The sequence below is a fragment of the Anser brachyrhynchus genome (genome assembly GCF_964034855.1).
Source record: "Anser brachyrhynchus genome assembly, chromosome: 22".
NCBI lineage: Eukaryota > Metazoa > Chordata > Aves > Anseriformes > Anatidae > Anser > Anser brachyrhynchus.
Window position 1 is genome coordinate 2,543,174 of NC_137715.1, and position 23,485 is coordinate 2,566,658.

At 54.6% G+C, this 23,485-nt stretch overlaps 1 protein-coding gene across 1 annotated transcript; it reads right to left on the reverse strand.

The window, feature by feature from the left end:
- Positions 1-178: 178 nt before the first annotated feature.
- On the reverse strand, positions 179-23,096 carry PIP4K2B (phosphatidylinositol-5-phosphate 4-kinase type 2 beta). The gene is given in 11 exon segments (XM_080565165.1): positions 179-5,039; positions 5,855-5,958; positions 6,331-6,589; positions 6,904-7,017; positions 8,347-8,385; positions 8,777-8,923; positions 9,693-9,845; positions 13,524-13,620; positions 14,925-15,022; positions 22,886-23,035; positions 23,037-23,096. Coding segments are annotated over 11 exon segments (1,287 nt in total). The 5' UTR covers positions 23,082-23,096; the 3' UTR covers positions 179-4,958.
- Positions 23,097-23,485: the final 389 nt, after the last annotated feature.

Here is a 23,485-nt window from a genome sequence, read left to right on the forward strand (position 1 = left end):
GTTCTCATATCCAGTACTTGGTAAAATTAGTTTTTACTTAGGAGCCCCAGTTTACAGGCATGTATAAACAGACTTTTCCAGCTGTGGTTAATACAGGACTTAAAATGAGCACATACCTCATGGAGTAACAGCTGATCATTAGAACACTCTTAAACAGGACAACAACGAGGAACAGATGTACACAAAGTTTTAATTTTATTTTTCTCTGGTTGGAGACTCATCTTGTAACATGCATGCATTTCAAAACAGTAACAGTGTCTCAAACTGCTCCTAGCAAACAGACAAGCACAGAGGACTTAAAATTCCTATTTAAAAAACAGCAGTGAAAAAAACCTAGAATGCATTTTTTTTTTAGTTTTAAACTTAATTTATTCACATTTTTTCAGTTGCACTGATTAGCCCTGCCCACCCTTGTAACCTGTGTGTAATACACTCACTTGACACAACTCCATCCAGCTGCACTTAGCATTGTGCAGCTAAACAAAGACCAGCACAAGTTCTGAGTGGTGAAAACTGAAACCACTAAAAATGATGGATGACCAGAAGTTGGTTCCCCACGCTTTGCCATTGCTATTACACAAGAATTCATTTCAAAGAGCAAGGAAAATCAGTAGTGGCTAATACGGATACTGGAGAATGGCTCTGCAGAAGTAGGGGAAGGTGACAGGCAAACCTGAAACGGGGCATTAAGACACGGCTGGGGAGAAGATAGCCGTTTTGTTTTTGGAGCTTAGTATTACAATGATCTGTCTCAGCTCGGTTACGCCGTGTTGCAAACCACGTTTTAGTACACACACTGACTTCTGAAAGGTTTGTACCACCTCAGGGTTGAACACTTTTGACCTCTGTGCAGCTTGAAGGGAGGCGTCTATGAAGACTGCATAGTAGTCACAGGACTGGGAGGCAGCTGTTGAGAGCGAGCCACAACCCCTACACCGAACACGGCCCGTAACTACCATACGGCCTCACTTTGTGCCTTTAACTGGGCTGAAAGGAGAGACCCCATCAAAGGTCCCACTGGAAGTAGCTGGGGCTCTGGAGGGGAAAGCAGGGCTTTTCTCCCAGACAACAAGGAAATAACGTCTGAAGTGGTGCAGTGGTCTTGCTGGTTACGATAAAGCAATTTAAAACTAGGGTGCTCAGATGTGGGAGAACAGCCTCGTTTACACAGGAAATCAGGAGACACCTACCGCCCCAGAAGTTTTCCTTGTGAGGAATTTCATGATCGTGGCTATTACAATTAAAAACCGATCAGAGACTGTCCATGAGCCAAGAGGGAAGGGTTCCCCTGCTCCCTGTGATGAGAAGTGAACTCTGCTGACACTCGTTACATATTGCAAATGCCAGGCCCTCTCCCTGGCACTGACACAAAGGATGGGTGCTGCCTGCTATCTCCAGAACATGGGCTTCCTATTAAAGGGTGACCCATCAGTGTTCTCGAGTGGTTTTTATTGCACTAAAGGTGCAGAACAGCACTCTAACTGTGACCGCACTCTGCCTTCTCCCTCTCCCACTCTTCTTTATGCCCTAGGAGCTATCTCAGTGGGGAAGAGGCAAGCTCTGGATTCAAAGCAGTTTGTAGTTCTTAAATTTTGACGTTTTTGGCCCATGTTCGGAAAGAGAGAGACCCCCAGTACAGGCAGGACAATGGATCGAGCAGCTCCCTTCTGACACAAACTCACCCTGCCGTCAGGCACTGGAGTCACTCTGCCCACTAAGGTTTTCTTCCTTTTTGAACCTCCAGCTGACCAAAGAATTGCACTGCAACTTCTTGAGAAATCCTGCACTACGCCTGGGATCAGAGCGATCTGCCTACCTACAGCAACTCTTTCAGCCGAGGGTGGTTTTCAGTCAAATGCACTTCAGTGTAAAGTGTTCCGCAGGGTACATGCTACAGACAGAAATATCTACATTCAGCAAACTAGAACTAAATTCACACCAGAAACAGACAACAAACTAGCACAAGCAGTTGTAAAACCAGAATTGAAAGGGCTGGGTTTTCTTTTTAAATACTTGAGTTAAAAAAGTGACCTAAAACAAGATTAAAAAACAAAACAACAACAACGAAAAAAAGAAAAGAAAAAGTCCCTTTTAAAAACAAATCAAATATTTGCAGCTTCACCTCTTATTCTGGTAATAAAAATACTGTCTAGAAACAAAAATTAGCATTTTTAACATAATGCTACCTCTCAAAATGTAAACAATATACAAAATGCTTACGTTAAACAAAGTTACATACCTGGGTAATACATCATTAAGTGAGAAAATTGCATTTAATTACTTTAATACACACAGTATGGCAACTTGACAGAAGTGGCAGAATTGGGGAAGTGCTAAAGTGAATAGAGTTCACGGGGCTTTTTTGTATCACTTGAGCCAGAGACATCCAATTCAGTTCTAGGAGTTTGTTCAGAGTGGAGTAAGAAGAGCAGTTAGCTGCTCTTAAGCCCTTGGGATCATGAGTTCTGTACAGACTGCTGCAGGAATTAACTGCATCTTAATTTCATTCCTGTTTACGAACTTCAGTGAATGAAATCGTTGCTCCTAGCTACACAAGCTCCATTCTTCTACCGTCTCTGGGTTGCTTGGTTTTTTAGTGTCTCATCGTAGGATGTCTGCAGTTCACTGATTTCCCTCTCTCTCCTCCCCCCCTTTCTTCTTCCTTTTTAATACATGATTTAAGGATACACAGTTTAAAAAGTACAAGCCAGTTTCCCAAAAGGAGAACAGCAAACTTACCAGGCCAAAGTTGCAGATTCAATGCGGATTTTTAAAACTGTCAAGAATAAAAAGTGATTGGTATTTAATTTCCAATTGATAGTAAATGTAAGTGCTTATTTCTAAGAGAAAAGCAACCAATATAATGCCCACAAAACTAAGCTGACAATACCCTCTAAGTCCTCCCTTTTCAAGGTGTTCTCATACCTGCACTTGTTTTGTGGCTTTTGCAGCTAGGCACCTTAAGACACGAGACTCACCGGCCTCTCGGACAACGGTGCGTTAGCCCCCCACGTCACCCCAAACAGGGACTGGACTACAGAGGCAGAAGAAATTTGTCCCACATCAAAGGGAATGACCCACGAATGAATAAAGATGTATATCCCATTATGACTCCCAATATTCACGTCTGACTTCCTTAACGCCCTACTTACAGTGCACTCTCATGGGCTGACACTTTAGCCCCCTTTTGTCCCCTTCAAAGCTGAGACCTGCGGCATTCACATCGCGAACGTGGGTACGGACACAAAAACCCAGGCCCACATTCAGAATCCAGACCAGAGCTAGCATTAGTCTAGGGAAATTACCAGGATGTGATGAGCACCAGTTATCTCTCAAAAGGACCAAGTTCCACACAGCAAACTGTAGCACGCGTTACAGCACAGGACAGACATTCAAAAGAGCTTATTCCCGAAACAAAGGCATATGTGAAAACAGTTTCAAGGCAGATAAGCAACATGTTTCAACTGCAAGAGTTTGGTTCAAAACACTAAATCCTGCTTAAAAAGAAAAAGAAGATTAAAAAAAGAACCAAAAGATCTGTAACTGTTGTGCAGCGGAGCTAACAAAACCCAAAGCAAGTCGGACAAGCTTGGCTGTGAAAAATATTACAAGCGTTCTGGAGACAAAACAGGACGTTATTCACGCAGATCAGTCCCAGTCTGGGAGGGGGAAAGGATGGGGGGGGAGAATCTGGCGCAAGTGTTCGAATATTTCCACTCCTTGACTGTCGCTCTAGAGAGGGGCATGGAGCAAAGAGTAAAAACGATTGCAGCTCAAGTCCTGAGTCCTCTTGAGCAGCGGAACTTGCTCCAGTCACAGCTCCCAGCACTCCCCACGGGTAGCGAGTCCAATTCCTTCGTGTGCAAGTCACATTGCCATTTCAAAAATAAACCAACCAGGCAAAGAACCTCTGTCAGGAAACAAATTCAAGTACCTGTTGCAGATCGGGTGAGTAAGGAAGACTGAACATTAGCTAGATTAACACTGGCAGAACTGCAATGTGAAGCTATATCTAAGAGACATGGCAATTCCTGACTGAGGTGCAAGAGGGAAATGTTCCAGATAGTCAAATACTATCCCAAACCTACAGGTACAAAACACATTTTTCTTCTTCTTTCACAAACTCTTCGTAGCTGGCCAATTTAAAGCACGATGGCTCTGAGCACGTTATCATCTGAGGTTGTGCAATGTCTCTACTACTTCTCACATTGTTATTTTAAGTTCCAGGAGTTACACCTTTTTAAGCGATCATCTTTGGTAGATGTTCATTTCCCTCATCTTTCTTGTAAATCAAGTGCAGTTACAAAAAAAAAAAAAAGGTTTTGTTACTTAAATTAACCAAAAAATATAAAGTGTCCCAGTCTGAATTTACCTAAAGTTCAGCGACTCCTCCTTATCAGAGTAATATTTTCCGTCCTCGAAATGGTGAGCTATTTTCCTTCCAATTCCTACCAAGAGGGAAATAAAAGGGCTCGTACATCTTTCTGTTAAAGACAGTCCAATAATAATAATAATTAAAAAAAAAAAAAGTAGTAGTTTGTGGAATCAGGCACTGCTTCACTCTCACTGGATGTGATCTAGAGCGACCCTTTCATACAGTGCCACATGTCATATCCCTACGGGAGTCTCTTGATCAGAGAGGAGAAAACGTCATTAGAAAGAGCAGTGCTGAAACAATGCACTTTTCTCGTTTTAAAAAGCCCTCGAATCTACGTCTGGGCACTTCTGTAACAAAAACCCACTTTTCCACCTGGGTCAAGTGGACTGTTGGAGGGTGCACCTAGAATTAGTTTTCTCTTAAGTCACACAGTGCCACACACTCACTCTTGCTCACACGCGCACAAACACACACACACACCCCACAAGCTGCTACAGTGTCTGTTTTAGTGTCACAGGCTGCGTTCTCTGGTTGGAAGTAGCCCCTCTTCTCTTCATTTTTCGCTGAAGGCTGAAGATGACTATGTCAGGATATTGGACATAAATTCGTTGAAGCGTTTAGAGTACTGCTCGGGGTTCACGGTGGAGATCTCTGCCCCAGCCTGCAAGGCAGAGAGGAGACAAGTCAGAACACCCTCCTCGGGAGGCAAACCCTGCCGCACTGCAAAGCCTGGGGGACGGAGGACAGCAGGAGTGATCACGTCAACATGGCCTGGCTCTGCTGGGAAAGACCCACAGAAGAACCTGCAAGTTCTAGGAAAAAACAGGTCTAGAGAGATCCCCAAGGAACCTGATTTTAGCTCCGTCTGGATCCTCTGCAGCCCACTGAGTCAAAGCACTGGAGTTGTTCTTTTACGGTTTAGAAGAGGAAGAGCATGAAAAACTCCACGTCCCACTAAACGGGGATTTTTGAGCCCCTTTGGGAAGTTCAAAGTTGATGCCAGGGAACAGGACTGGCCCCAGGAAGGGGCAGGGCGCTGCGTCTCCCTGCAGCCAGTCCACCCCTGCTCTGTGAGGCCGCTGGGTCCACACCGGGGAACCTGAGCACCTCCCAGACCAGGTCATCTCCCAGGCATTGCATTACCCAGGTGAAGGGCTGGCAGAAAGGGATCATTAAGACCACCAGGAGCAGATCAGAGAATGCAGCGAGGCACACCAGTGACCGCATGATAATTATTTGTTCTGCTCCAGGAAGGAACAGGGAACCTCAGGTCTTGCTATCCACCAACCAGAGGGAAAGCCTTCCAAGACAGTCTGAGGAGACAGTGAAGGAACAGCTGTTCTTGGACACGGGATCACCAGAGGATTTCCATACTGGTAGAAAATCAGCGTCAAAAGGCATCACTCACGCACACAGGCATGCAGGCAAAGCAGAAGCCCCAAAGCCCATCCTCCCTGCAGGCGGCAGGCTGCTTACCCCATGTTTCACCGTTTTGGCAGCGTGTGCAGCTTTCTTCTTCGCATCGTATGGCGTAAGAATGTCTATAATGGCCATGAAGTACACTTCCTTCTTGGGGGCACCTAGCGAGGCAAGAGAGTTGCTAGCACACCCTGAGCTGTGAGCAAAGCCCGGCTGCACCCCCCTCCTTAAGAAATACACGGCAGGTCTGTGTCAGTGCAACCAGCAGAGAAAGCAAGGCAGCTGGAGGCTGTAGAAGGGCAAAGAAATGACTGGAAACGGCACACCAGAGACCCCCACACTCTCTGAACACTTAACTGCTCTCCAAGCATCACTTCCAACCTTTCAAACTCACACCATCTGCAACACTCCAACACTTGGCAGGCTCCCTGCCTCTCTGCGGACAGCCCTTCACTCCATTTAGCTCAGCCAGACCAGAGGACACCTCCTCTGCCCTCCAGACCCGCTTCGGGGCAATATTCCACGACACTCACTTTCGTGACTTTTCATGGCATAGACGTCCACAGAAGGATCGAACTCTCCAGGCCCAAAGAAGCGAGGGTAGTTGAGGAGATTGCCAGGGCTGTCAGGGGGTGTGCCGTAGGAGGAAATGGGGTTGCCTCCAAGACCATCGTTCTCGCACTCCTCATCCTCTGCCCGATCCTCCACTTCCATCTCTTCCTGTTCTGCTCGGTCAACATCGTGGATCCCGACCAGCAGGCTGTAGTCCATAATCTTCAGCTGAGCTAAAAACTGGGAGAAAGAGATGAGTGGGGGAAAAGAAAAAAAAGAGTATCCATGTTGGATCAGAAATCCTCAGTCCGACCCTCCCAATATCTCCCTAAGAAAGTGCGGCAGTGAAAGCTAAACCCTTATTAGACTCCACAGAATCTACGCAGGCACTCATGTGCCCTCTGCCACCAGCACAATCCTGACTGCGTTTGTCTGGCTGGTGCAGGAGCGACCTGCTTCTCAGCCACTGCTGGACCGCTTGGGCCAGAGGCCACAGCGACGACCCAGGCATGGGAGGCACACTCGGAGTAAAAGCCGTCCCCAGGAAACTCTACCTCCACGTCCCGCTTCAGCTTTTCAAGGAAGTTCTTTTTGCTCTCCTCTCCAACGTGCAGCTTCTGACCCTCGTTCAAGAAGTCGTTGTCCTTGAACGTTGGCAGATCCTTGGCCTGCAACAAAAAGCCCGTGTCAAACTCTCCACACCCTCACTCCTCGGAGGAAGGCAGGTCCGCCGATCCTTCAGCGATGTGCTGATGTTGCTCAGGGACCGAGTGTGGGGTGGCACCAGAATATCTCTTGCCCATCTGTAAGGCCTCATCCTGTCCACTAAGTATGAAAAATGCAAGAGGCAGAGCACAGCGTTTGCCAATGAATCCACGTGCTGAGCCGTACCTCAGGGGAGGTGAAGGGAGGCAGAGAGCAACTCAGCTTTAAAGACTGCCAGGAAGATGTGCTGCAGGCTGAAAGCTTGACAGCTGGGCTCTAGCCAGAGACGATCCAACCGGCTCCCAGAATAGAAAAGAAATGCATTTTGTTGTTTTCTGATGGGGGGATGAAAAAAAAAATGCTTCTTTCCCTAAAGACTTGAGGAAAAAATTAAAACCACCATGTTTTGAGGAATTTGTTTGCAACAGGCCCCAGGGAGTTCTCAAGGATATAGAATACACAACCCCTTGTGCAACTGGGAATTAAATTATTTTGTTCTTAGAATGATATATGAGTGTGCGGTGGCTTTATATAGATCTAATATGAATAGTCTGAGACAAACTGCATAAGCAGAAAAAGCCAGAGACTAAACAGCCAGTGAGCCAGGGGTACTTGGGCACCATGCAGCTGTGCCTTGATGCCAGAGCTTTTGGCATAAGAGGGACTTCCTTTGCTTATGACAGTGACTAATTTTGGGGCAAGCTGAAACGGGCTTACTCTATGGTCTCAAGCCTGCAAAGCCCATGTGCATGTGCAAATCAAACAAAAAAGTAGCACCAGGACTTTTCATGTCAGTGTCAGAGCCAAAGTTTTCAGGGGCAGGATTCTTAGCTGTAGGTTCCCCTTAACAGCACTAGAAACCAATTTCACAAACATGGTGAGATATGCCAAGAATCTGAGAAGAGCTGCTCTGGTTTATAAAAGCAGCTGCTGGAAAAGCTAACTGCTGACCTGGCTCAGTTTGATACACTCGAGGGTGTTATCAAGAACTCCTTCCATACAGACACCACTGCACTTACGTGGGTTTTGGTACCTGGGGGGTTGTCTCACAACAAGCTCCCCTCCCACCCCGGGTAGTGTCAACATAACAGAGCAGGGCAGCACCAGGTCTGCACCATCTCTGCCTAAGCAGTTCCTGGGTACAGCCTGGAAGGTGGGACGCAAACAGGGTACTGCTCAGGGCCCATTTAACTTCCCCTGCTCAGCGCCCCTTGGGAAGAGGGAAGTCAGTGGGATCCCACCTGCTTCCAAAGACCAGGAGGAAGGAAAGGCTGGTCGGGGACAGTCCATACCTTCTCCTTATCGCTCGCTTCCCTGGATACTGTTGAGCCCTAGCAAAAGAATAAAGAGGTCATTGTTGCACTGTGTTATATACCTGAGGAATTTATTGACACCATTTAAGTCCTTTGTGCAGGTTAAAAAAAAAAAAAAATCAAACCACCAACCAAACAAAAAACACACCCCCTCAACAATATTTAAAAACCAGTACCAAATCCCTTTTCATGCCTGAGACGGACTTGCAGACCTCCCTGGTGTAGCACAGGCTGCTTGGAATGGGGGAATTGAATGATACTTGAGTCTTAAGTGGAGCCCTAGCCAGAGACCCCAAAACCTGAACAAAAAGCAAAGCCCTGGACCTCCTCTAGCAGGTGTTACAAAGACCAGCTCTCGCCCTCCCAGAAAAGGAGCCCTCCTTTCCGTGACTGCCATCCAAACGCTCACCTTCAGGTCGTATTTCCGATGCACAGTCAGCCTGTGACTAAACACGTTTCTGGTAACCACCATGTAGGTTTCCACTCCATCCACGGTGAGCCGGTACATGCCAAGGAACTGGGGCAGGAGGGTGTTCCCATGGCACTCCACTATGAACTGGAGGGGTGCGGGGAAGGGGAGGGCAGAGAAGGACAGCACTGTCAGACAGAGCCCATCCCCGACAGGACACGAGCTCAGCAAGAAGGGGACAGGGAAGCCTCTGGTTCCAGCCATCTGACACTGATGTGAAAGGAAAGGAGGCTTGCAAACGGCTCCTGGCACCTCAAAAAAGGCAAGTTAGGGCATTGTAAGATGCTTCCAGCCCTGAACTGAGACAGAGCATCTCGCCGCGTGCGTGTCCAGCCTGCTGTAACAAGCTCCGTGTGTATTTCTGTAACCTGCTCACAGCACGGCAGGTCTGTTGTTGGCACTGGCTAATATCACTTCTCGGGGTTACGCAAATGTATCTGAAAGTAAGGAGCAGATGGACCGGCAGATAACGTGGGCCAGGGTAGAATGTTTCCAGTTGTGCCACTTGCCTCCTCTTCCCTGCTGCAAGAAACTGTCTCCTCCCCAGTCCCTTCGGAAAGGCTAACCCAAAGCACTGAGTTCGGAGCACGTTTACAGGTCTCAGGTAACAGCAGCCCATCATTCACTGATGGAAGGGACAGGGTGAGCTGCGAAGGACTCAGAGCTGTGAAGCAGCAGGCGGCCGTGCCCTAGTTGGCTCTCAGGTGCTAAGGAACACCGCTTTCTTCTGCAGAAGCTGTTTGCAAGCTCTGCCAGGCTGCTCACTGCGCATCCGAGCTCCAGTTCTCCAGCTAATCCCAAGCCGCTCCCCGAGCCGTTCGCCACCTCCCCTCCCAGGGTTCCAGACTCACCATACCTGATGGTACTTCTTTAAGATGTTGTGCATCTCCGCTACGTCCTCGCTTGACACCGCCTTAATGACAAACCTCCTGTCGTAGGTGGTGAGGAACCGGGCCCCGCAGCGGCCCTGGCTGTCGCTGTTCACCGGGGCGCTTCGCGTCACCGAGTTCTGAGGGAACCAGGACAAAAACATCAGGAAGAGAGGCAGGAGCTGCCACCCCCCCTGCAGAAGAAAGAAGAGCAGCCTCAGAAAGCAGGTGAGACACGGGTGACCAGGACCAGCTCCACAGCCCGGCTCTGGAAGAACACCAGCCCAGGGACTCGATGCTCCACCTTCGGAGCCGTGGCAGCGTCCCAGCCAAGCTCCCGAGCACACTCACAAACCAGCTGTGACTTAATAAGCAAGCATCTTCGAGAGCTCCGCACTGATGAGGTTAAAGCCCACTTGACTCATTTAGAAGTCCGAACGTGGAGTTTAGAGCTTTCACCTAGGCCTTCAGTTTGTTAACGTTTTACTCCAACACCTGGCACGCACTTCTGAAGATTATTATTATTATTTTTTAACAAATTGGTTTTTAAGAAGGCAGTATCAAAACTTCTTGGGATTTCCTCCCGGAAAACTAACAACTGTCAGAATATTTCTAAGGTTTAAGTAAAACCAGAACAAAATGAATGAAAATGGCCTGTCTTCCTTCCCACCCAAAAGCAGCGCCTAAGCTGGCAAAAGTCGCCTTGTTCAGGAACTCCTCACAGGTCATTCTGAAACCAAAAGCCAGTTATTCTTACAATCGGATGGAAAGGATTGTGAGTATAAATAGCCCGGCCGTTCTTCCAACAACCAGCAGCATCTGTCTTTACATCCCTGTCTCCACCCTTAGCAACGAAACACCGCAGCTTCTTTTTGTACTTGCAGCACAACTGGAAAATCCCAAGCAAACTGCAGAGCGGCTGCCTGCTTCCTTCCCCGAGCCACGCCACCACTCTTTGTTCTCATCCCACCCCGATGCCTCTGCCCAGGCGGGAGGACTTTCTGCGAGCCTCCTCCTCCTGTTAGAGCACTTCGCACCTTCCAGGCTAACCTGAGCAGGTCGCCCGGGCTCCGCTGCCACGTCTCAAAAACTGCCTTGCAACTGCACCGCCCCAGTTACCTGCGTGTGTTCAGAAGCCATTTTGTCAGCCCCCAGTACAGGCTCAAGCTGGTATTTCCTTGCCACTGGTGCAGCTGGGGCCAGCTGTGCTCCGAGGCACAGCGGCACTGACGTCTCAATCACGGTCTTTAGCTCGAGGTGATGTCTTTCGGGATCTCAGGGCTGGCAGCGCAGCTCGTGATGTATTTTTTAGCTACCAGTTACACTGCTCTCGCCTCCCTTTAGCTGTCTGAGGAGCAGACGGCAGAGGGAGCCTGCTCTTCTGCAGACGCAGACACGCAGGCGAGCAGAGCCTGCTGCGACCGAGGGATTTACCATGTCACGCTGCAAGCGAGCCGAGAGGTTTCCTTTCAGAATGAAGCATTTAAAGCTTTTAAAACTTTAATGAAGCAGGGGAAAAACTCTACTCCTGCCAACGGCTTTAGAAGCTGTCAGGAAAATAAAGGCAAACAAAAAACCCTCACTTCTTGCTGACATTTGCAAATGAGTCCGTGCTACACAGTTTAATCACCCCTCACCTCAAAACCACAGAGCGTTTCTGGTAGAGGAGATGGGAAGCAGAAATTGTGACCACATATGGACATTACCAAACTCCCAGCCCTTAGGTTTACTTCATTCCCTTCCTGTCATTTCCACCTCCTCCAGAGCCGGAGTGTTATATTTAGCATCCTGGCTCAATTCCCACTGCATTTTACCCACCTGAATTTAGCTCAATAAATGTTTTCTGCTTTCTGTTCTAACTAGACACTTTTAAACAGCCGAACGGCTCTACCCGAGATGGAAGAAGCAATCCTTCAGCGCAACAAGTGAGGTGTAAAGGACAGGCCAGGTAATAGGAACCAAGGGGACTGGGGGTGCTCCTACGGACGTTACTTCCTACGGTTTTGACCATTTCTTAAAACACAAAATAAAAAAAATGTCTAAAATATACCGTAGCAGATGGACCGGAAGAAAAAATAATTAGGAGCTGATCACTTCACTGCATGCGAGAAGTTCATTAAAGGGTACGGAGGAAGGCAGCACGAAGCAATGCCCCGGCCCAGCCAGCCCCAGGGGCAGGGTGCTGCTGGCCCCGCGGCCTCCCCGAGAGCCCCACAGCCCGGCATTGACTCCTGCCAACACACCGGGAGGCAACGGGACCCATTCTCCTGGCGAAACGCCACCGCTGCCCAGAGAAAGGGCCTGGCGGGACGAGGGGGAAAGGAGAATGAATAATCCTACCGGCAGGCGGGCTGGCACCCAGAGCGGGGCTGCCACAGGCAGCAGCCAGCATTTACTGCTCCTCCTGGGGATGGCCAGCCCCTTGCGGAAGAAAAACGAAGCAAACCATCAGTTCTGCACCAAAAAGGCGTCTTGCTGAGCAAACACCCTCGGTGCGCCCAGCTCCAGCACGACGGGGCAGGCAGCAGAGGACGGTCCCCAGCAGCCAGCAGAGAGGCAACTCTGAGACACAGAAAAAGAAGCAAAAAGCCCCAGGCACCGATGCCGGTGTCCTCGGAGGCTGTCCCTTCTCACAGAGGGACCCGAGAGCTCTCCCCTGGGTCTGGGAACAGGGCAGAAGAAGGGATGCAGGTGCTACGCATCTGCTCCTCGTGCCATGAGACCAGAAACCAGACTGGGGACATCCCGTTCCTCACTAGCACAACAAGCCACGCTGCTGGGCTAAGCGAACCCATCTCTTCGTTCCGTTAAGCTCAGAAGAGGAGCTGATCAGCAATAACCTAGACATGGGGAGAATTCTGACAGTCGTGGGGAAGGTGCGCACACGCACGTGGGCTCACCTACTACCAGAAAGAAGCAGCTCGGTGAGATTTGCAGGAGTAACCCCGCTCCCATCTCCTCTCTCCCACAGCGCAGCGTGGCCGGGCTCGTACGAGAAGTAAAGAAGGGAAGGAGCACAAAGCTTGCAGCCCTCACCCCCGCTATCTGCTGCTCTGCACTGGCAGATCCCACCGAGCGTTTTGGTTCAAGCCCTCGACCAGTCGGTGCTGGCGCAATGCCCGCCTTTATCAACGGCAGCCGAGCGCCAAAGATAACGGGTTTAATTACCCAGCACTCGGCCGGCTAAAGGCCACGCAGCTATCAAAGCCACCCTCTTACTGCCCCGCTGGCTTTTCCCTCATTTAAGTGGCCTCTAACCAGCGGGCTGCTGCACAGCCTCCCGCGTGTGTGAGACTACGAGCTGCGCGCCGAAGGGCGGCCCTGCTGTAAGAGCTTCAACATCTTTCACTGGATTTAAGCCCAGCTGTACCAACACAAGGAAATGTCTCCTCTCCAAGGCAAGCCGGAGCCCCCGGCCTTGGCGGACGTGTCCCCAAGCAGCAGCCACCTGGATAAACCCAATTCAGCAGCACACGCTTAGTTAAAGCAGCACCCAAATCTGCCAAAACATGACAGGCGGATCTGGATCGTTGTTACCCCCAGCTCCTGCCTGTCTGCAGCAAGCTGCTGCCTCCTGTTGTATGCCCACCCTGTGAGCTCTCCGGAGCAGGGATCACCTTTTTGTTCTGCGACTGCCCACTGCTTGGCACAGCAAGGTCTCATCCACTGCTGGGGGCCAGCGGTAAAACCATTCAAACCGTGATCATAAGCCCATAAAAACTGACCACAAAGAACGTCGGTACTGTGTTCTCTCCCCCAGCTTTGTTATTCTGTCCAGGAGAAAGGATTCAGGAGGGCAGGGAGAGAAGGGAAGGTACCTGGTAGTCTTGATCATCAATCCCAAATCTTTCCCGGAGGTTTCGGAACACCAGCGGGCAGTACTCCTTAAATTTAAAGCGACTCGGCAAGTTTTCCCTAGGGCAAAGCAGAACAGATATCCTTGTGAAATGATCAGCTGGTGAAATCAGGCTCGATTCGCCTCCCGCTACATCACCCACCCCGGATATCCAAGCCCCCTCCTGCCCCATCCTGCAGATGTTTGCCCCTGGTAGGGCAGCTTGTTTTTTCGGATGCCTACAGAAGTCATCTGGTACAGGGATGCTTGCAGGATCCTTGACTTAGAGGCTCTGTGGACGAGGACGTCTGCCTTACGGAACAACCCCTCCTGTCACAAGCGCAGGTCTGACAGAACAATTTCTCCTTCCTCCTCCTCTGTCGCTTTGCTCCGTTCGGTAACACGGCTGCCCCCTGCAACAGGCTGCTGCTGTTTAAGATGAAAAGCTGGAGGAAAAGGTGGGGGGGGGGGCTCTGATTTCAGACGGGATCAGATCACCGGTGCGTCAAAAGAAAGGTCGGCGTGAGCCAAACCTTGCCCAGAACACAGGGGAGAGGCTGACTCGGCTCCAGCCTGGCACGCTGCAGAGCACTGCGACCAGCCCAGCGCTATCCCTGTCCCTCGCTGCCCAGCACAGCACCGAGGGCAGCGTGTGCTGCTCCCCGGAGCTGGGGGACATCACCGGGGCTCCCTCCCACGACTCTTCCTCTGCCCCGTGTTAAGCAGAGGACGGTCCTGCCCGGGCACAGCGGGAGGTTTTGTCTGCTCCTCCTCCACGAGAATCCTTTGGGCCAACGCTTGGGAAAATAAAATCTAGGTAAAGAGGGGAAGAGCAGCTACTGCAGATTGCTGGTGCCAGAGACAAACTTTTGAACCACGCTCCCGCTCTCTAAAGCCGATCCACGTGAAATGTGGTGAAAAGGAAGCACCAGTCAGGGAGCACTGCGGACCTGCACACGGAGCCAGGGTGAACACGGCTCTCGGCACCAGTCACAGCCATGGTTTTAAAACGGTTTCCAAAAGCTGATCTCTTGGGAAAAGGAGAAGAGGCTGACTCCACATAAGCCCCAGGGGGCCAGGGGCACAACGCAGCATCACGGCTGTCACCTGTGAACAGCCTCAAAGAGACAAGGATCCCCGCAGGCCATGGGGAGCAACTCCTGCCCTGTCCTCAAAGCGCAGACACGAAGCCACAAGGCAGCACCTCGGTGGCAGATGCCCCCCTCCCACGTCCCCGTGTCCCGCTGCGTGGTCTTGGCAGGACACAGCCAGGCCAGATCCTCTTGGCATTAGAGCAGGGAACAAACCAAAAGGCCTCCACCGCACCAGCTGCCCCTACGGCAAAGAGCTTTAGTTACAAATAAGTTGTGGAGCTCACGCTTACTTGTTAAATAGATGATTGTCCACCTTAATCTTACTGTAGGCTTTGAAGTCGTCGGGCATTAACATGACAGGGACGGGAACGTTGCTGAGTTCATTGATCTAAAAGAGAAAGGAAAAGCAGACTCAAAACCCAAATTCCACCGCCCTGCAGTTACCATCCATGGATTCACGGGACGCCAGCTACCCCAGGAGCTGGTTTTAATGGGATATAACCCATCAGGCTTTCAGAGCAGCTTGCTGTGCTGAAGCGGCCAGGAGAACACTGGTTACAAGCCACAGAGACATCTCGTTCAATCGATCACGGGGCGAGTGCTCCCCCAGCCAGCCTCGGCTCTTTCATCTGATCGCCCAGGATCCAGCTTAGAATCGAGACAAACCTACAGACCAAGAAACAGCAGCTTTCACGTTTTAAATAAATCGCCTTCGCCTTTATTTAGGGAGCGTTGCGTCAGCCCACTTCTGGACTAGCTCTCGGTGTTACAAACCACGGACGGCCAAAACCTCCAGCGCGACCAGCCGGAACAACGAGCGGGCAGCTCGGGCGCAGCGCCGCGCAGCCCCCCTGCGGGTGCCGTTTCTCTGTTTGCTGCCTCTCGTTGCTCTTATCCCACCTTCTCCGGAGGGATGAGTCACTCCCCTAGCTGGTTTTTGCTCCTCAGGCATGTGCGGCAGCCACAGGGACGGAGGGGAGCGGAAGAACGAATGCTCAGCTGCGATTGTACGGGCGGGCTCACGCTGCAGCACCCCGCAGCCACCGCCGAGGACGGTGCTGGGCTGCCCTGCCCCAGGCAGCGCCCTGACAAGGAGGTGCCAGCGCTCGAGAGCAGGCAGTGCTGGAGAGCAGCTGGGTTCTGCTCTGGGTTCTGCAGCTGGGTTCTGCTCCCAGCGCCCAAAGCCCAGCAGGCCGAGCGACCCCCAGCACGCCCGGACAGCGCGCGGCATCGTCCTGCCGCCCGGGGACAGGGTCCAGGCTGCCAGCCTAGGGACACGGAGCCCAGTGCTGGGGCTCCCTGCACGCACAAACAGCCCAGAGATGCCGCCACGTCTCCACCGAGGAGCTGGAGACGAAAGGAGGCAGGAGGAGAGCATCCCGCAGAGGGATCCATGGCACAGTTCGGCTCCGCGAGGGGCACGGCGGCGCTGGCTGCGGAGCTGTGCCGCGAGCTGTCCAGCACAGGAGCACGCCCTGACGAGGCGGGTATTCTTCACATCCTCTCCCCGTCGTTACCGACGAAAAAACCGGACCAGATTTAACAAACGTCAGGCTGGAAAGACACGCGCGCGCTGCAAAGAGAAACGACGCCTATTTTCAGAGGCTGCCATCCCACACAACAGATAAGCGGAAAGGAAAGCGGCCGCCGCTCTGCCAGGAGCCACGCCGGTGCTCTCTAAAGCCCTGCCCAGTATTTACTTTAGAGCAGCACCGAGGAGCATTAAGCACTCCCATGAAGTGCTTCGGGATGTATGGGGAATGCCGCGCTGGGGAACGAATAAATCACGGCACACGCCTCCGTCGGCTGTGATCACAGCGGAGCAGGAGGCCAAAACCCCCCCAGCTTCAGCCACGTCCTGCACCGAGCGGCCCCTTGGGCTACAGCGAGAGGAGAGGAGAGGCAACAGGACCGGGGGAGGCTCCCAAACCCCGGGGTCCAGGTCCCAGCCACTGCAGGCAGCGCCTCGGCGAGCCCCTTGCTGTGACTTTCCCGCTGGCAGAAAGGGGAAGAGAAAACAGCTAATTCCGCGCCGAGCAAGAGGTGCTGCCTCCAGCCGCTAATTATTGCTGTCTAACGGGAGGGGAAGCCCGGCAGCGCCGAGACACGCCTGCTCTCAGCCCTCTTCCCGGCGGTGCTGAGGCACAAACAAGCCATTAGCAGCCTGTTCCAGGGTGGAGGGAGGGTGCTGACGGCTGAGAGGGAACAGCAATTTCGAGATTTTCTCCTCCCTGCCAGAAACGCAGACACGGGCGTTAGCAAAGTGAGATGTCAAGGCGTCTCCGGGTGTCCTCGTTTCTGCCAAAGCAGAAACCTCAAAGCAAACGCTGTACCTGTTGCGCGTCTCCTGACTGGCAGAAACGGTGCGCCAAGCTGCCTCGCCTCGCTTAAAAGCGGTCCGCACTCCTCCAGGATACGACAGCCAAAAAAATACCCCCACGGAAGCCTCTCCCCGCTTCCAGCTGCGTGCGGCAGAGCTTTCTGGATGCTTCGGGATTCTGGCTCTGCAGGACAGGGGGAAGGAAGGGATTTGTGCCACGAATCGCCGCCTCGCGGAGCTGCCGAGGAGCTGAACTGGCCGCTTGTGGTCCCAGCGCTCGCAGCAGCTCCTCCACCGCCGTCTGCGGGGTCCTGGTTCCTGACACCAGCCTGAGATAAAGCATGGCTTTGGGATCGATCGATTTATGTTTTAGCAAGAGGGATGTGCCCTGCGCGCTCCCACAACTCCGGTGCTTGATGCTTTTCTCAGGATCCCAAGGGAAGAGGAAGGAAAAGCCCCACACCGTGCCGTGGGTAGGGGAGATCTCAACCCCGCCTTCTCGCAGGGCGATCCCAAGGGTGGCAGGGCCTGGCCCCGCAGCAGCACTGAGCGAAACACCAGGTCTTGCCCAAACCGAAGCAGAGAACGGCAGTGGCCAGCCCTGCTCCGCAGGGCTCCTCTCCTGTGCTTATCGCGGTGGAATCTGAGCAGCCTCCGGGAGCAACGTGACGAACGCCTGGCACATGTTTGCTCTCTCGCCTTCTCCCCAGGGAGAGGCGTGCAGCAGATTATATATAGCAGAGCGTGTCTCCGGGTATTTATGCTACAGGAGGCAAGGTCACAGCAAGGTGCCCAGCAGCGAGGTGCCCAGCACTCCCACGGCCCGACCCGGCTGTCTCCCCCAGGTGTATCCCATCCGTACCATGTTTGCCTGTACCTGGAGCTCCGGAGGTCTCCCCCGGGGCTGGCGCTGGCCACGAGGTGGGCAGAGGGATCTTGGGCTGGGTTCTTGGCTCTGGAAGAGGCAGCTGCTGGGAGCGGAGGGGCAGCGGCAGACAGCACCCGTCAGTCCCTCCGCATAGGCTCAGGTCGTCTTGAGAGGCACAGGAACAGGAGCGCAGGAGTTTCCCATTTCCCCGCTGGGCAGAAAGCACAGGCAACCTGACGGGGACCCAGCCCCGAGCTGACAGCACCGCCGAGAAGAGCATCTTGCCGCTGCCACCCGCACTTTGCAGCAGCTCCCACAAAACTGATCCTGCCCCAGGTCACGGCACGCAGGGCACCAGCCCGACGGCCTTGCAGGAAACTCAGGCACCCACCAGGCTCGCAGGGCCCCAGGGGATTTAAAACCAAGCCCCGTTTCAGACAAACTGGCCGGCATCCTCACCAGGCAACGGCACGGGTGCTGCAGGAGGGACGCTTCACGATGCTCGGCTGGTTTCACCATGCTCTGAGACCAAAGGACAGCCCCGTGCCCGGAGGTTGTCCCAGCACGGAGGAACAAGGCAGCGGTGGCTCGGTGTCAGGACAGCCGGTCCCAGCCGCTGCTTTTATGCGGGGAAGGGCGACCAGGTGCCACCAGAGCGGGGACCACGGCTTGGGGCAAAGCAGCAGGCGAGGGAGGGAAGAGGAGACCCCCCCCTTTCTCTCCTGAGCCTCAGTTCTCCCTCCTTGCCCCTTTGCCTGGCAGCAGAGGAACAGCAGTCAGCAGGACCCTGGGTTTATCTGCGGCTGATCGTTCGTCTCTGCCACCAAAGCCAATTCCTTCTTCAATAAAATACGCATCAATATTCCGTGTCATTCAGGGACAGCTGTCAGAACGAACGGGCCAGGCATAATTTTGTTTCAAAACCTGACTGGAGCCTTAAAGTGGCAATTACCATTAGTAAATTGATGGGAAAATGCGATTTGTTTACTAACAAGATCCAGATGATGGAGTGAGAGAGTCTCCTCTCTAAGATTCTTTACAACAGGAATTTGTGCAGGAAAATACAAATACTTTGTTCCTCTCGATGCCTTTCAGCCCGGCAGCCCCACGTACCTCCCGAACGCCCGTTAAACCTCACAGCACCCCGAGGAAGCAGGTGAGAGACGCGCAGCAAAAATCACTCCAACCAGCACAGAGACAAACCCACATCTGCAGCAAAACTTTGCAGCTGCTGAGCACAGAACAACCAGGCGACGGTTAGAGGGAAAAAAAAAAACAACACCGTTTTCCATGAATTAGAGCGTGATTAATCAGCATCCAGGCTAACAAACCCCCATGCAACGCTGTGGGAGAATGATTCTTGGAGTCAATAATTTCTATCAGCGCCCTGGGGACGCCGGCGTGCCTTGAGAGAGGAGAGCAGCCCCCGGCGACGGCGGAGCCTCCTCTTTGGGAGCGAAGTAGTCGGAGGCCCGCTGGCAAGCAGTCCCACGTCCTGACGGGGCCGCAGCACGGGCAGGGCAGGCAGCACCGTGCCCCCGGGGGGAAAACGGGGCCGAGGAGCACAAAGGTTCAGCCACCTACCCACAGCCTGCAGCTCAGCCGGCACCCGAGCCCCGTGCTGCTCGCTGAGCTGCCCGGGAACAGCTGCTTTCCTCGGCGTTTCCCCCAGGGGAAGAAGCTCCCGGCGTCCCTGTTTTAACAGAAGGTCCCGGGATGCGAAGGCTCACAACCTATTATCATTAACCTAATCAACAACCTAAATCATTCACACCGGCTACCGTCGCCCCCCGCCGTACGCCGCGCTCTGCAGAGCTCCATCAGAGCCGCGGCAGGCAGCAAGTGCTGCAGAGGACGAGCGCCCGCCGCCTGCCCCGTGCCAGTCCCAATTTACAGGGCTTCACCGTTTGATACGTGGCAGATGCTGCCCTGGCTGGAACGAGCACGGCAACACCAGAAACAACGCTGCAGAGAAGGGAGAAGCGTGCTGCAAATCCCAATTTTGCTATTGCGCTCGAATGCTAACTAGCCGCGCTTTGTGCTGGCTGGCACCGCTCCTACGGGGCCGAGGAGATCGGCCGCTGCCTCGGCCAGGAATCCGAGCCTTTGGAGCGCAGGAGGCTGCCTCGGGCGAGATCCGCAGTGACAGCAGCGGAGATCTACCCCTTTTCAACAGAAACGGGAATTTTTTTACACCTGCCAGCATCCCCGGAGCTCCAGGGATGGCTTCCAGTTGCCGACCTGGCTCCTGGAGAAGCGTCGTCGCGCCCCGCAGGAACTCGCCCGCTCGTTCAAGGAGCAGAAACACAAGTCACCCCCCCCCAGCAGCCCCCGAGCTCGCCGGGATGGCAGTGCCTTGCACAATCAGCACCTTCCACCCGTTTCTATGGTTTCCGGAGCATCACGCCACGCCGCCGTGTTCGTCTCGCCGTTCGTTCAGTGCGAGATGGCTTCTCCCCTCCAGCCACCGCGGCTTCCCCCTCGCTGCCGGCGAGCTCCCACGTGCACGCACCCAGCCAGGGCACAGAGGAGGCGCGCGGAGCACGGCGCCGAGGAGCTGCGTCGCCTCTCCCAGTGCCATGACAACAGCAGGCACGAGCAGAGCTCCCAAGGAGCCATCTCCACGTTTGCCGGATTTTACACCGCTGGCTAGCGGCTCACAGAAGACTCAGAAATCGAGGGCGAGCCTCCGGGACTCCGCTCCCTCCTCTCATCTGCAGGAGTCCGCGCAGAGTCCTCTCCCCTCCGTGGTTTTCTGGTTCGAAATTTGGCTGCTGGGCTGACGCCACCCACGTTTGGCCCTGTTTACGCCAGCCTCGGCCCCACCCCGGCTCCAATTGCTCTAAGTGTTGGCTGGGGACCACCGGGACGGCCAAGACCCGGCTCAATATTTGAACAGAACAGCTCGGAGTTGGTGTTCCAGAACCCAGCTCCTGTTCCTCGCTGCTCCAGATGCTCTCCAGACCCATCGCTGTACTCGCACCAGCTGCTGGTCAGCCTGTTCAAACACAAGGCAGGGCCGAACCGCTGCCAGACTCGGTTAATGGACCCAAGAGAATTTCCTCACTCAGCAGTGACGGTGGATTGCATAAAACGCTTGGTTGTTTGTTTGATTTGTCCATGAAAAAGTTCGTCCCAACTGCAACATTTCGGACAGCATCTTCCTGGCCGTGCCGACAGCGGCGCTTTCTGCTGCAGGGACCCCGAGGCAGGTCCCACAGCCCCGGGATCCACCCCGCCTTGAAAAACTGGGGTGCAGAAGCCAAACACCAAACAAGCCCCCGTAAGATTTCTAACGACGTTCAAAGGCACTCCTGAAAATGCTCGCGAGCTGCCCAAACCCATCTGCTGGAAGAACATCAGCAATTCCGCTCCCTGGATAAGCGGGACACCGACATCTCACCCTGCTCCGCGCTCGGGAGGCGCAGCTGCTCGCGTGTTGAGCAAACACAAACGCTCCTGGCGCGCAGCCGGCTCCGCAGCACGGCCACGCCAGCTCCCAGCCCTTGCAGGCACCCCAAGGCTCACCCCAACGCAAGGCGAGAGCAGCGGCAGAGAGCTGGGGGAACGCGAACGAGGAATAATCTGTTGGGAAACGCTGGGTGCCTGTCCAAGGGTGAGGAGGTCACGGCTGAAGTTTGCTAAACCCTTTCCCAGCCCCTCGGGGTACGGACCTCATTTCTGGCAGCAGTTTCTTCATAACAATCATCTGATGTATCTCGTTACTTCAGCGTTCAGACACGGCTATCAGCTTGCCTTCTTCCCCGTGCCCAAGCATTTCACGGCCAAGTGCTCCAGAAGTTACAGCGCCCTGATCCCGAGCCTAAAAAAGATGCCAGGACTCCCAGTACCAGGCAGCTACAAAAGAGACGGCTCGCTGCCACCACGCAACCACTGTCCCTAGGAGCCCACAAACGAAACCGGGAAGAACCTCGCCGATCTCCCCGTTTCTTCACGGCTCCTAATAGCATCACTGATCAAAGCCTGATTAATTCCATTACCCTGCTTCTCGGGCATGGCTCTGAGCAGCAAGCACTTGGAACATCCTTTGAGGAAGACAATGCCGTGTTGAACTGCACTTGGAAGCCTTCACTCCGTTGTCACGCACGCTAGAAATAAAATTCTGTTCTTCTGAGAGCGTTATTTGTTTCTGCAAAGAATAAGCCCTGACCCCTTTCACTCTCTAGGAAACCTCTGTTAACGCAACAGGGAAATAGGTGTCTGAACCCGAGGGTGCGTCCACTTAAGGGATGAGGCTTATGAACCCTTTGGCCACCTGAACCACCTCCCAGAGCAGCGTCCATCGCCCGCATCCAGGACTGCGCAGAGGCAAGCTGCCCTTCCCGTGCGAGGTTTGTGCCTGCCCTCGCCGAGAGGGGAGAGGTTCCCAGAGCAGAACCTAAGGATGGGCTCAGGGACGAGCAGCGGAGGTGGGCCCGAGAGCGGAGCCTCCGCCGGCATTTCCACGGGAGCCACCGGACCGGTGCCAACAGCTCCTGGGGAAACTGAGGCCGAGCCCCGGGAGCGCACGGCCTCGGTTCTGGCAGCTGAAAGCCTGAAGTCGGAGGGAGGCGAGGGCGGACAAACGGTGCCCGAGCGTTTTAGGACGGAGCCGAGACACGTCACGCTCCCGTACCACCGGCGGCGGGATCCTGGGGGACGCAACGGAGCCCCCAGCCCACGGCAGGGCCACGGGGGCCGCCCTGAGCGAGCAGGCCGGGGGCTGAGCGGGGGGGTGCGGAGCTGGGGGCGCTGGGGGACGGCCCTGGGGGCGCTGGGGGAGCCGGCAGGACACCGGCACCCTGCGGGAGGGGACGGCACCGGGCTGGGCAAGGAGGGGAGGCGCTGCGGAGGGGGATGCGGGGGGACAGGAGGGTGCCGGGGGGGCGGCGGGGCTGGGGGGGCCCGGAGGGACCGGGGGGGGCCCGAGGGAGCCCCCGGTGGGGGGGGCAGGGACCGGGGCCGGCCCCACCGAGCGCCCCTCACGGGGTGGGCGCCCAGGGGCCGGGGGGAGCCCCGAGGGGGGGGGAACCGAGGGGGGGGGCAGGTCCGGGGGCGCTCACCGTGTGGTTGGCCCCCCACATGAGGACGCTGAGCAGCGGCTCGGAGGCCCGGAACAGCTTCACCTTCTGGCACACGAAGTGCTTCTTCTTCGTCTTGGTCTTGCTGGCGCTCAGCGCCGAGCCCAGCGCCGAGCCGCCGCCGCCGCCGCCCCCCCCCCGCCGCCGCCGCCGAGCCCCCCGCGCAGTTCGAGGCCATGGCGGAGCCCCCGAGCCCCCGGCCGCGCCCCCCCCCCCCTACCAGCGCCTCCGCATGGTCCCGCCCGGCGCGGCGCCTCCCCCCCCCCCCGCCCCCCGCCCGCAGTGGTACCGCCCGCCCCTGTCAAGCCCCGGCGCCGGCCTGGCCCCTCGGCTTCCCCCACCCCCCCTCTCCCCGCCGCGGTGGTTCCGTCCCCGCCTACCCCGTCCCGTCCCCCCCGCCCCCCCCCCTCCTGCTGCCCCCGCAGTGGTTCGTTCCGCCGCGCCCGGCTGAGCCCGAGCGGCGCCGCGCTGAGGGGGAGCCAAGATGGCGGAGGGGAGGGGGCGGAGCCGGGCGGGGCCATGGCTGAGGAGCGGGGGGGGGGGGGATAAGGGGGGTGCTTAAGGGGCGGCGGCGCGGAGCCG